This window comes from Urocampus carinirostris, chromosome 9 (assembly GCF_059441175.1).
Source record: "Urocampus carinirostris isolate Australia breed hairy pipefish chromosome 9, RoL_Ucar_1.0, whole genome shotgun sequence".
In the NCBI taxonomy this organism is placed as follows: Eukaryota; Metazoa; Chordata; class Actinopteri; order Syngnathiformes; family Syngnathidae; genus Urocampus; species Urocampus carinirostris.
This window is the reverse complement of record NC_142357.1, coordinates 23,444,303-23,456,827: the sequence shown is the minus strand read 5'-3', so window position 1 is coordinate 23,456,827 and position 12,525 is coordinate 23,444,303. Positions and strand designations below refer to the sequence as shown.

The following is a 12,525-nucleotide window of genomic DNA, read 5'->3' as shown; positions in this document are numbered from 1 at the left end:
ATATGCAAACTTAAGACAGGCGTTGACATGTGCTTGTTTAAGCAGGGGAACTTTTTTTTTCATGCATGATTTCATACCATGACGTCTTAGTGCATTACCTACAGTAACCTTGGAAACGGTGGTCCTAGCTCTTTTCAGGTCATTGACCAACTCCTGTCGTGTAGTTCCGGGCTGATTCCTCACCTTTCTTAGAATCACTAAGACCCCACAAGGCAATATCTTGCATGGGGCTCCACTACGATTGAGATTGAAATTCATGTTTAGCTTCTTCCGTTTTCTAATGATTGCTCCAACAGTGGACCTTTTTTCACCAAGCTGCTTGGCAATTGCTCCTTGGCCCTTTCCAGTGTCTTTGGACAGCTCTATGGTCTTCTCCATGTTATAAGTTAAAGTCTTACTAATTGTATGGGGCGGACAGGTGCCTTTATGGACCACATGCAATGCCATGCAGGGGTCTCACTCAATTTACTTTGGGGGCCACATGGTAGAGAGGCTAAACTAGGAGATTAAAGTCAAGTTCGTCTGTATAGCCCTTATCCAAGGGCTACTCAGCTAAAAGGAGGGGGAGAAAAAAGACAAGGAAAAGCAAAAAAGAGACGAATAGAGAGGAAAAAGGACACGAGGAGGGAAAGGGGTTTAGAGAAAGACTAAGAGAAATAAAGGAGAGGGAGAAAGCAAGATAAAGTAAGAGACAAATAGAAAAAAAGTGACAACTTTAGGAAGAGATGGGCAAAAAGCTCGAAAGGAGAGAAAGAAAGATGGATCGAAAGAGATTTGAAAAAAAAAAATGGAACGAAACACTTAAACGTAACTGGTTTGGACAAGCATATTTTAATTGCGCACGAAATGTGATCCATTCACGCTGCTTGAAATCAGTCTTTTGCGACTCGTATCAAAACAATACAATAAATTACACCTTTCATCAAAAACAAAAATCAAGAGTAGAGATAAAGCAATTATTTTTTTAAATACAAGTAACACAAACAAAAAGATGGCAAAGAATGCAGTGATGCCCACTTCCACAAGTCATCACAGTAATGTATCATCTTTCAAAGAGGAATGATCATGAAAAATTGGAAGGAGATAGAAGAGCTTATGAGCTTAAATGCGAACTCACGACCAAATAAGATCATCGAGTGCTTTTTGAAAACATCGAAGCGTACAGGGAGCGCAGTTGCTGTGTTTTGCAGAAACGTGGCTCACGTTTAGCATTCCGGACGCTAACGTGTAGCCACCCGAAGCTACCCGGAGCAATCCGGCTTCAACGCCGCTAAACAGACACACGAAAGCCGGGGGAATCTGAGAGGAGGCGGACTTGCTAACACGAGGGGGTGTATCCCTGGATTTTCACAAAGAAAAGTTTATTTTTTCTTTCCTAATTATTTCTCAAAAGGGACCTTGATAAATACTGTTTCGGTGTGAATTGTTCCAAGTAACGACACGAAAAGAAATCGGTTACTTTGGGTTTTTTGAAGACAGAATGGCTCACGAGGACAACGACCACAGGATTGGTGTAGCCTTGATAAAAAATTTTATAGAACAGGCGCTCAGAAATGTGCTCCCAGATTATGCTCCTGGACTCCCTTTATTAGATGAGAGAGTGGATAATGCTGAGAAGCAGAATTTGCTAACCGTATTGGACCACAAGATCCATACCTTTTGTCAGGGACTCGAAGGCGACAGCGAGTTACAGGTTGCAATTGACGTGTCGCTGCCGTACGAGGAAACAGGTGGGGGACATTCAAGAAAGTGGCCGACAAAGTTTTTAAGCGTGGCATCACCTGGGGAAGAATTGCCATGTTTTTCTATGTTGCTGGAAAGCTCGCAACCAAGATGGCCGTGGCTCATCTTTCACCTTGTGATTCATGGATTTATGTATGGACGGTGATGTATTTTCGGAATTACCTCCTAAAGTGGATTGGAGAACATGGCGGATGGAAAAACTGTTTTCCCGAGTTGGCGACACCCTCCGTGGGATTCAACCTTCAATTCTATCTCTTCATCCTCTCCTGCATTCTTATTCCTATTTAGTTTATTTTGTCTTTTATTAGCATTTTTGGTATTGGAGTAATCCAAAAGTCATTGAAAGTAATCCAGTAGGTAAAAAATGATGTCGAATTTTTGGACTGGCGTGACGTCATCCACTTCGCTACAAGCACCCCTCGGGCATCATGTTCATCTGTTAATAAACAACAGGGTAGACTGCTGGAAGTGTGAATTTCCCTACGGGGATGAATAAAGTATCTATCTATCTTATTCTAAGTGTCAAAGCACTTCAATGGATTGTCCTCGGGGAATGTAGCAAAAAAATTCACATCGCTGACTCATGTTTGACATTCTATGTCTACCCTGGCGGGTTGTGTTCCCTTTATGACTTCTCTTACAATGTAGAAGTATAAAACACATACCACATTTATTTGTGTATAACATGCTTTATAAAAAAAATTTTTACCCAAAAATTAACTGTGAGAATGCCTAACCCTAGTGATGTCACATATGAAAAGGCATTCACTGTATTTATTATTGCACTATTTTTTTCTCAATACCAGAGACGAATGATAGAGTATGCAGGAAACTGAATGGTCCTGAAAGATATGAATGCAAAAAAGCACCAAGAGAATTTTTTTTTTGCCATATCTGATGACGCATCGGACTTTGGAGGACATTAAATAAATACTCGGTCAATTTTATGTTGGTTTTCCAAGAGAAAACACGAGTGAGGGCTGCGTTGCATAAAATGTGACCCTTAGATTTCTGAACGACAACGCCAGGGCAACCGGATGGAGAATAGTGCCAGATTGCACCACCGACGGGGAAGTTGTCTTTTTGTGTTGTCACCGATAGTTGCCGCGGTACTGGACCAACTCCTGCTCGCTTTTTAGCTCAGGTACGTTGTAAACAGGGTTGGGAGGGTAATTTAAATAGCGTAATCCCATAGTGTTGCTAGTTACCTTTTAAAAAAAAGAAATCAGTAACGTAATCCTAATACCATTGCAGCAAAGTAATTTGATTATTTTTAATTACTTTTGGATTGCTCCAATACATAATGCTTATAAAAGACTAAATAAACTTAATAAAAATAATTTGAGACCGGGTGGAAACATTTATTGGCCGGGAGAAGGATGGGCACCGCCAGGGTGTACTTACCCAAGACACACCACAGGAAATGGAAACCCGATAACCCTAGTGGTTAAGGGATCCATGCGCCCATAAATAATAACTAAAATGTGCTTAAGATAAAGGAACAATGTACCCTGAGGAGCAAACCCCCACCCAATTAGCCTGGAAAGAGATGGACGCCACCAGGGTGTACTTGCCCAAGACAAACCACAGGAAATGGTGCCCCTACAACCCTAGTGGTTTAAGGATCCACCTGTCCATAATAGTGGTGCGCGTTATACACCAGTAAATACGGTATGTGATGTGTGGTGACAATTCCTGAGGTTTTCAGTGCAAAGAACACTAATGATACACAGAGCACATAGGTAGAGGTTCTACAGGTCAGCAAGTTCAGTTTTGTGGGGTAGAGTAGAAAGAGTGGTGCTGGTGACTCCGGTCAGGGGGGTTCCTAGAAAACAGGAGCGGAGCGCTCTCCGATCCGTACCAACTGGCAAAATAAAATATGACATTAAGGATTGAAATAAGACGTGACGCCTTGAGATGGCAGCAACCAACCTCGCGTTAGGCTGGTAGGTCGAAGTCCACGGCGGAGCCGCGTCCTCGTCGTTGCTTTGGGGGTCGTCAAAGAAGTAAGGACGAGGTAGCGGCCTGTTATTGACGTTCACGTTGCTGACCTGCCGCTATCGAATCACATTGTGACTTCAAAAGTAAAAAAAAATCTCGAGTGCCGCTTGCTAGTAAATCATGGGCTAGAAGCAGACTATTTTTTTTCCTACTTTTTAAACACATTGTGTAGGGATTAAGACCCTCGTTTGTGGACCGTCCTATGCTGTCAATCTCGATTTACTAGCGCATCAGTCAATATCACTTAAATTGGCAGGATAGCGACAAAAACATTCTCAAAACAAAACTTATTGTACTGTACAGACTTATATTCAGAAGCCTGTACAATAATGAAAGCCTGTACACTTGCTGTGCCATGCAAGTAAGTGTTAAGCTTTCCCATCCTTTGCACACATGAGAAAGTAAGAGATGAGACCAAGTCATGCTTCCACTTCATTCATTAAAAAATAAAAATCATTAGTTACTAAAACCAAGAAGGGGTAACAGGATAATTATCGGTCTGACAGTTATCAAAATGATCACAGTATAATATGTCAGTTTTTGGCACGGTAGACAAAATGAACCCAATTATTAAGTCACCTGCTACCACACTAAATATTCCATCAGTCCACACTACTTGTTAGAAATATTCCAAGCATTTATGTATGATTGTTGTCGCACTTCTTTGTATGTTAATGCTGGTTGAATTAATATTGACTGCTGCGCTAGTTGATTGACACAGAACGCAAATAAGTGTCTTAATACTGACACAATGTGTTACTTCTCTGTACTCGACATTTCCCCGTGGATTTTTCTAAATTGTAGGAAATGGACGTGAATGAGCTCATTTTTTGGGCTGTTCAAGCCTCCGGCTTTAAATCTGCTGCGGCATGTAGAAAAACATGGTTGAGTTTCTGCCTTAAATTTGCGCAGGCGGCTTTTAATCAAGTGCGCTCTGTAGTCCCGAATTTTCGGTAGTTTGAATACAAAATACCGACCTCCTGATTTGGCCGGCGCACTCTGAAGATGAGGATGAGAAGACTGCTTGGGAGCAATTCCCAGATGAAGAGGATGGCGCCGAAGGCCAGGTAGCCCCTGTCGCCGAGTTCATTACGCAGGTCAGCCTATAGAAAAAGAAAAATCTTGTTTGTTGGAAGCCTTTAGTTTTAAAAGAGTGTAAAATTTGTGATCTCTGAAGAGCTACCTGCACAAAATGTCTCAAAAGCCTTTCATGCCAATTAAACTATATTGTTATGCCTAGTTTATCACAGTTAATGGGGACCAGAATCCCCCAAATAATAGAAAATTGAAGTAGCTCCATGCCCCACAATTTTAACATGGACTCAGCCCCAGCTCTTGCTTACAGCAATAGTCAAACGGGGATAATGGTTCGGGGCTGCACGGGTGCTGTACACCTGAAATGAAGGAATGGAAAAAAAAAAAAAGAGCCGCTATACAGGATGCAAATTAACCCTCTCTGTCTTAGCTCTCAGAACTGCAGTTCATTTTAGGCGGGCCGCATCAGCACACCTCCCAGCAAAAGTGCATTATTGCTGGTCCCTGCTTGCGGTGCAGTTCTGTTTGGTGGGCAAAATGTCAAAAAAAGAGCTGCTGGTCCTGACAAATATGTTCTCTGCTTGCTCCCTCTTGCCGCAATACTTAACCTGAGATAATAGACCGCAGCCACAACTGTGTACTTCAATTTGGGCGGGCCACACCAGCACGCCTCCCAAACAAAGTGAGCGGCAAGTATGGATTGCGACTGCACAAGTGCAGTTCATTTTAAGGAGAAATGTCGCAACGGCAAAAAAGACGTCCGAAGCCCAATAAAAGTGCGCTCTACCAGTTCCTGCCTGGAGCAATATGTGCTGGGGGATAATGGATCGCGGCCAGACGAGTACAGTTCCCTTTTTCAATGGCCAAAAAGAGCTTTCAGGCCTGACATAAATGTGCTCTGGTGGCTCCCACTTGCCACAATAACTATCCGTAGATAATGGACCGCAGCCACAACCGTGTATTTCAATTTGGGGGGCCAGAACGGCACGCCTCCCGTCCAAAGTGCCCTCTGCTGGTCCCTGCTCCCAGCATTTGAGCGGGTTATATGGATTGTTGCCGCACGAGTGCAGTTAATTTTAAGGAGAAATACAGCAACGGCAAAAAAGACGTCCCTGGCCCAATAAAAGTGCGCTCTACCAGTTCCTGCTTGGAGCAATATGTGATTGTGGATAACGGATCACAGCTGCATGAGTACAGTTCACTTTTTGGTGGACACAAAGGCCAAAAATAGCTTCCTGGCCCAACAATAATATGCTTCAAATGACGTTATAATAATGATAGAAATACGTAATAGTTCTTCCATCCAAAAGGATTACTTTTTGAGTTGAATTCAGTAAAAATGACCTGGTCAGAGACATTGTACCAGTCGAAGTCAAAAGACTCGACGTGGTGGTGCTGGGATAGAACCAGAACGCTGAGGTTGTAGCAAGCCCGGCTAGCAAACAGCAGGATGATCGTGGCCCCGAGTGTGGCTGTGCGACACACCGTGGTCCCCTACAAGTAGATTGAAGCAAAAAAAAAAAAAAAATCATCCACTGATATAAAAACCCAGTTCAAAAATTAAACTTTGGACAACGCAACCAAACTGGTAATAACCTTGCTGGTGAGATAGGGTCCAGTGGAGCGCGAGTGTCTTGTGAGCAGGAGCAGCAGGACGGCGAGCAGCACCGCGTTCAGAATGAAAAGCAAGTCATTGACGAGAACCCGGACCAGGACCAGAGTCCAGGTCAGGTCTTCCGACCCAGTTCCTACGCTACGGTGACTTCCCAAAGCTGCGCAGGCGACGTTGACGCAGAAGAAAACGACGTTAAGCGTCCCGTACATGCAGCGTGCCCGGCAGCTGAAACAAAAAGAGTCTGGGTTTCATATGGAATAGACAGCAACAATTGATAATGTTTAACCTTCACACTCACAGTCGCTTCTCCACATCTGAGCTGTAAGTCTCCCTGGCTTTGAGTAGCACCTGCAGGACCAGAAGAATGAGACGGGTTCATCTCACAAAAAGATTATCGGTGTTTCCCATGCATAGAAAGATTCTGGCAAGCCGTGCGGTTTTACCAAATTTCCTGCACCAAATTAGAGGGCGCATACCCCAGAAATAATATTTGGGAATACAGTTTTCATACATAAAGCACACTGGACTATAACATATTGATGCAATACATTGATACTGGGGTCGGGAACCTATGGCTCTATAGTTCGGGGATAAAATCATACGCAAATTTCATCGAAAGCGCTCCAATTCTGAGAGACGAGTCGAGTGCACACATAGCCAACGTAGCACTACTGAATTTAACAATTAGATAAAGAGCGTACTCCACTACAGTTTACAGTCAAGGTGACACACCAACAGACCCCCGGAATCCTTTATATGAGAACTCGTTCAATAATTTAGTTTCACTTCTGCGACACTTTATGGCGAAAACCCACAGAACACACAGAAACCTCAGCCAATTTGATTGGATGGACGGAGCTATGCACACAGCGCACTTCTCTCTACCCAGTGCTGTCTGCACCAAAGGTAAATTCGTCAGTATTCTTGTTTGCAGTTTTTTGCAAAAAAAAATTAAAATACTCTGATTGCACCTTGTTTAGAAAAGGTTAGAAAAAGAAAAAATGAAGGTCAAAATGAGCCTCAATGATCTTAAGTAGTTTTGGGAGGTACACACGTTTAAAGTGTTATATTTGTTGATATGGGACACAGGTTCTGGCATTATTTTTATTTCATAGATTTAATTAAATCATCTTAAGTCACAATGAAGTAAAAGGCGCAGATAATTAAGGTATTGTCTAGAGCAGGGGTCAGCAACCTATGGCACGCGAGGGGTTAACCAGTGGCACGCGAGTGTACAGCAAAGTCATAATGATTTTTTTTAAATGCGCATTTTTACCTGAAATTTAGACATTTTGATTGCGCGCTCTCATTGTTTAGCTTTTTTAGGGCGAGCACGGTGCCTCGCAGAGGAGGAGAGAGATGTTTTAACCCTCCCACAGAAACACCGGGGCGCGATAAATGAACGAATCACAACAGCCAAATCATGACGGCTCCTTTAGCGGAAAAAGGGAGTGAAAGGGAACAATAAGGTGAAAAAGAGAGAGAAAAAGAAAGACTACAGTTCCATTTTAAGGATGCCTGGACATTTTAAAAACTGCAGCTCATTTTACTCCCAGTGCTGTTTTGCGGGGCCGAATCAAAACCCTCGGCGGGCCTGATCTGGCCCCCGGGCCGCCTAAACGACACCCATTCTCTAGACTCTCCGCCCACCAGCGTTTCACAATACCGTATGAGAAACCCCGCATCTCCCCGGCGAGTCAGAAATCCCTTTGCCTCACCTGAGTGTAGTACAAGTTGATGAGGCTCAGAGTGAAGAACTGAAGGCAGACGGGGAAGCAGTAGAGAAGCCAGTAGAGCGCCACGGGGAGTCGATTGGCCTGCGTGGCGTTCCGAAAGTAAAAGGAAAACAGGGTTGTGCGCAACGCCGCCCACAGCAGGCAGAGGAAGAGAAAGAGGCTCTGGTAGCTCCATCGCTTGTGCCGGTAAACGTAGATCAACCACAACTGCGCGTACACCGCCAAGAAGAGCCCGGCGTAGAGCGCAGTGTAGAGGACGGTGAAGCCCAGCTGCACAGAAGGGGCCACGGCGGGCAGCAGGGGGAGCGGCCCGGGTGGGGATGAGGAGTTCTGGGGGTGCGGTGGAGGGCTGACCGCAGCTTCCATGGCCGTTCTTGAAATTCTAGAGCTTCATGTTCCCGCCCGTCGCTTTCCAAATACAGTTAACGGCGACACTTGACAGTAGGCTCACTCGGACAGTTCAAGGTTCGAGTCTTGGAGAGAACGACGAGGTTTAAAAAAAAAAAGCTGAAATGAAATTTTGGATGATGGTTAATCGATAGTACCGTAAATTCCAGACTGATTACAAGCCGCACCCACCACATTTTAAGAGGATAACCGCTTTTGTACTCACACAAGCCACACCTGTATATAAGCCGCGTGCGCCCACAAAATGAACTTAAACCCTAATTCTAACTGATCATAAAGTACTCAGTTCAACAAATGAATGGAAAATGATACCGGTAGTTAACACATGATGCAGACCTGCAGAGTCCGGGTCCCGTTAAAAGTAATCCAAGGAAAAAAAGTGTATATTTCCAAAGGTAAGGGTGGGAAAAATATATATCCACTTTTGTCTGCCGTGTCCACAAACAATCACCTTTACCGGTCCCCACTTCCAGTCATCCCCCGCGTCTGTTAAGCCCCTTCTTTTTAATTGGTCAGTGCAAGACTTATCAGAATAAGTGTCCAAAATAAATACGTTACAAAAATATACAGTTGCAAATACATATTATACATGGTTACACATATTTACAAAGAAAGACGGTACACCGAGAGTTTTCAAAGCTTTAATAATAATATTATAACTTTCATCACAAACCTTTTCTGTGAAGGGTAGCAAAACGCTACTAAAAACACGCTCGCAATACAGTTACGGGCCTGTTAAAAAAAATATACCGTACATGTAGAAATCACAGTAAACCGTTCTCATTTGCCTCCCTATAACTGTCGTCATCAAAGTTGTCCTCCTTTAGTAAGGGAAAGAGACTTTGTCATATAGACGTCGTCCCACGCTCCCTTATTCAAAAACACGCTAGCGTCACGTGCAGTAGCTCTGTTTCCTTCTTTATCGGACTGCTCGATATCGTTTGGCTCGTTGGCTGTGTCATGTGCCTTGAACTCGAGCGCCGCTGGCGGCTGTGAGAAAAATTACATAAATTGGCCGCATCACTGAATAAGCTGCAGGGTTGAACGTTTGGGAAAAAAGTAGCGGCTTATAGTCCGGAATTTACGGTAGGTTGATCAAGTCGAGCCTTAAGGTTAATGAAGCCATGATACAAGGGGTGGGCAATAGGGTGGAGCTTATTTTCAAAGTTGCAAAAAGTCACCGTCTTACCCCCTAATTGTGTTCCATTACACAAAAGAACAATTGCTGTGCAGTTTGGTCTAAATAAAATACATTTTAGAGGTAGCTCAATTGCCGAGAAGTTTGGCGTTTTCTATCATTTTTCTTAAATGTGAGTTCTAGGGATGCTGGGATACCAGCTCAGTAGCCTAGATGGTAGTGTGCCCGCTTTGAGACTGGGAGGTCGCTGGTTCGCGCCTCGGCCGAGACATACCTAATTGGTATAATGGCGGCGCCCTGTTGGCTGCGGCTGCATCGACTCGCTACAACGGGTCAGGTGTATCGACATTTCGTTCTGTGTACATTGTTACAAAGAATGACAATACAAAGGAAATTATTATTATTATAAGCCACTTATGTGTAGGTTTATAGCTCAAACAATAATTACCCACAAGTCATTGCTCAGCAAGATCTAGTATAATTTCCCTTGACCGACTTTTGAAGACAAGGCCCGCAGACCTTCTTTGTCCTCTAAGAAGTGATTGACATTCAAAGATCAGCATCAGGTAAATATTCAGTGCATTGTTTCAACTAGATCAAAGAAAGAAGTGTATCTCCATTACTCTTGCTTACTTTCTCAACACTTGGAATTGCACAAGCCCATCAGAGCGTCTTCTGCAGTGACAGTGAAAGAAATGTCATAATTTTGGAATAAATCAAGAATTGCTATTCGAGATCCAGAAAATTGTCAGACTAAACTCGGAAAACATTTTCAAGCATGGCGTTTTTTTTAAAAAAGAACAAAGGACGACAAACAGCAATACAAAAAGCCCAGGAAAGTAAATTCAAAAAATAATTTGATGACTTATTTGACATTCCTCATGCTAATGCTCTCAACATTATGACAATTCCAGGAGACAAAGAGTTTTTGTTGGTCTAAAGTGCAAAGGAAGAAAGGGGTCAATGACAGGTGTTACCAAAAAATTAACAAAGAAAAAAGACTTAAAGAAAATCAAGGAAAGACCTTGAAACCACGCCTAGAATCTGAAGCTGAGCAAAGAATTGCGAATGAGTCAGTTCAATTATCCTGTAGCTGTAGTAATTCGGAGGCTGATAAACCAGGAACATGTCATTACCTATCAGGTGTTGGTATCTAAAAATGTAAAAGAGGCATGAAAAACGTTAAAACTCCTGAGTTAACTGCTGCTTTAGATCGCACCAAGATGTCTGATGGAAAAGCTACATTTGTAATTGATTCAGGAATACTGTGGTCATATCACAAAAGATGAAACTGATCTGCAGCATCTGCTGCAAATTGTTAAAAGACACCGCTAAACTTTTCCTGACAGCCGTAGAGACTTTAATTAGGGACTGAGTTTTTCTTATTGTTTGTATTATGTACCTAAGCCATCATTATTTTGTGTGTGTAACCGGCTTAATGGGCACTAATCCAAATTTATAAAGTGATTGAGCTACCTATAAAGATCAACTTACATGACTAAAACTTCTGCTGTGTAGTTTTCGGTGGAAGTGGAACATTTTTGTGGGATAAGATAAAATACATTTTAAAAAAACATATTGGTTATATAAGCTCTTCCCTCGTGGGTAAACTGCGGCCTTCAAGTCACATGCAGGGTTTTTCATCTTGTCCGCCAAACAAAAATGGTCAAAATATAATGACTATATATAGAATAGTAAAAAAGTACTACTAATAAAAACCGTTTCGTCCCCATTGTCCCTTTTTGTAGCTACAGAAAAAATACACCTCTAAAAAGAAAAAATACTAAAGAACATGACCAAAACACTACTCCAGTAGTACTATGATACAAAAATACAACTACATAAATAATTTAACAGTAATATTCTGTCTAAAGAAATACGACAATAAAAACTACTATGAATAGAAAAATACCACAAACAGAAATACTACCAAAATAACCGATTTCATGAAACGACTCCATAAAGAAAAACAATACAGTGTACCAACACTTAAGAATTTAGTTCTGGGAGTAGCCACGTAACCTGAAAATGTCGTAAGTAGAGACGCATTTTGAATGTTAAGTGCACTAATCCGTTCCATGACTCGCAAAAGTACGGTATGATATTATTCAAATAAATCATAAAAAAAAACATCAGAACATGAAAGAAATACATGTGAAAATTAGATTACAGCACAATAAAAACTAGAGGCACATAATGTAAAAAAAAACAAGAATAAAGGAAATAATAAAAATTTTCATTTAGCTTTTTGCCCCGCGTTTCTCAAAAAACTAAACCAATGATATCTGCTGACAATCTGTCAGAAATGTGCAAAGCAGACGTCATCATAATAAGTGATAATCCGACTTGTCAACACTTTTTTTCCAGGTGATTTCTTTTCACAAATTCCGAGACTTCATGAAATTTTGCAAAAATGTCTTGAATTTTAATTTGGGCTGCGTCTCGCCATCTTACCCCTCATCCTCTTTTCTAACTCTGACGGTGACAGAAAGAACATGCTTGGATACAAGCATCATGTTTGTTTACGTTTGGGAAACTCTGGGAGCGGCTAATAGCAGCACGTACAGTACTTTATTTTTTGCCTCGGATCCTGAAATTAAAGACAATATTTTCCGGATCAGGTACTGCGTAACATTTGGAAGTAGAGGTACCACTGTATAAAGAAATATACCATATTCATATAATAACATAACCCTTTGCAACTCAACTGTTGTTCCAACAGTGTTTTTCTCTGCTACTTATTAAAAGCATATCATCATTTTCAACGTCCTCTGATCGCAAATTGTTCCTCCTTCGCGCACAATGTAACAAAAAAACAGCAATCATTTTTATCTAAGGTGATGTCTTGA

The 12,525-nt window shown here is 42.0% G+C and overlaps 1 protein-coding gene across 2 annotated transcripts in view; it reads right to left on the bottom strand.

Annotated features, from left to right (window-relative positions):
* Positions 1-812: 812 nt before the first annotated feature.
* gpr137 (G protein-coupled receptor 137) overlaps positions 813-12,525 on the bottom strand; it is a 14,258-nt gene continuing 2,545 nt past the window's right edge. For both annotated transcript variants that reach the window (XM_088343295.1, XM_088343296.1), the window contains exons 3-9: positions 8,113-8,637; positions 6,693-6,742; positions 6,376-6,619; positions 6,124-6,273; positions 4,722-4,847; positions 3,676-3,800; positions 813-3,607 (exon numbers count right to left, since the gene is read on the bottom strand). In XM_088343295.1, the coding sequence (XP_088199421.1) occupies positions 3,511-3,607; positions 3,676-3,800; positions 4,722-4,847; positions 6,124-6,273; positions 6,376-6,619; positions 6,693-6,742; positions 8,113-8,496 (1,176 nt within the window). In that variant the 5' untranslated portion in view covers positions 8,497-8,637 and the 3' untranslated portion in view covers positions 813-3,510. The remainder of the gene's footprint in view (positions 3,608-3,675; positions 3,801-4,721; positions 4,848-6,123; positions 6,274-6,375; positions 6,620-6,692; positions 6,743-8,112; positions 8,638-12,525) is intronic.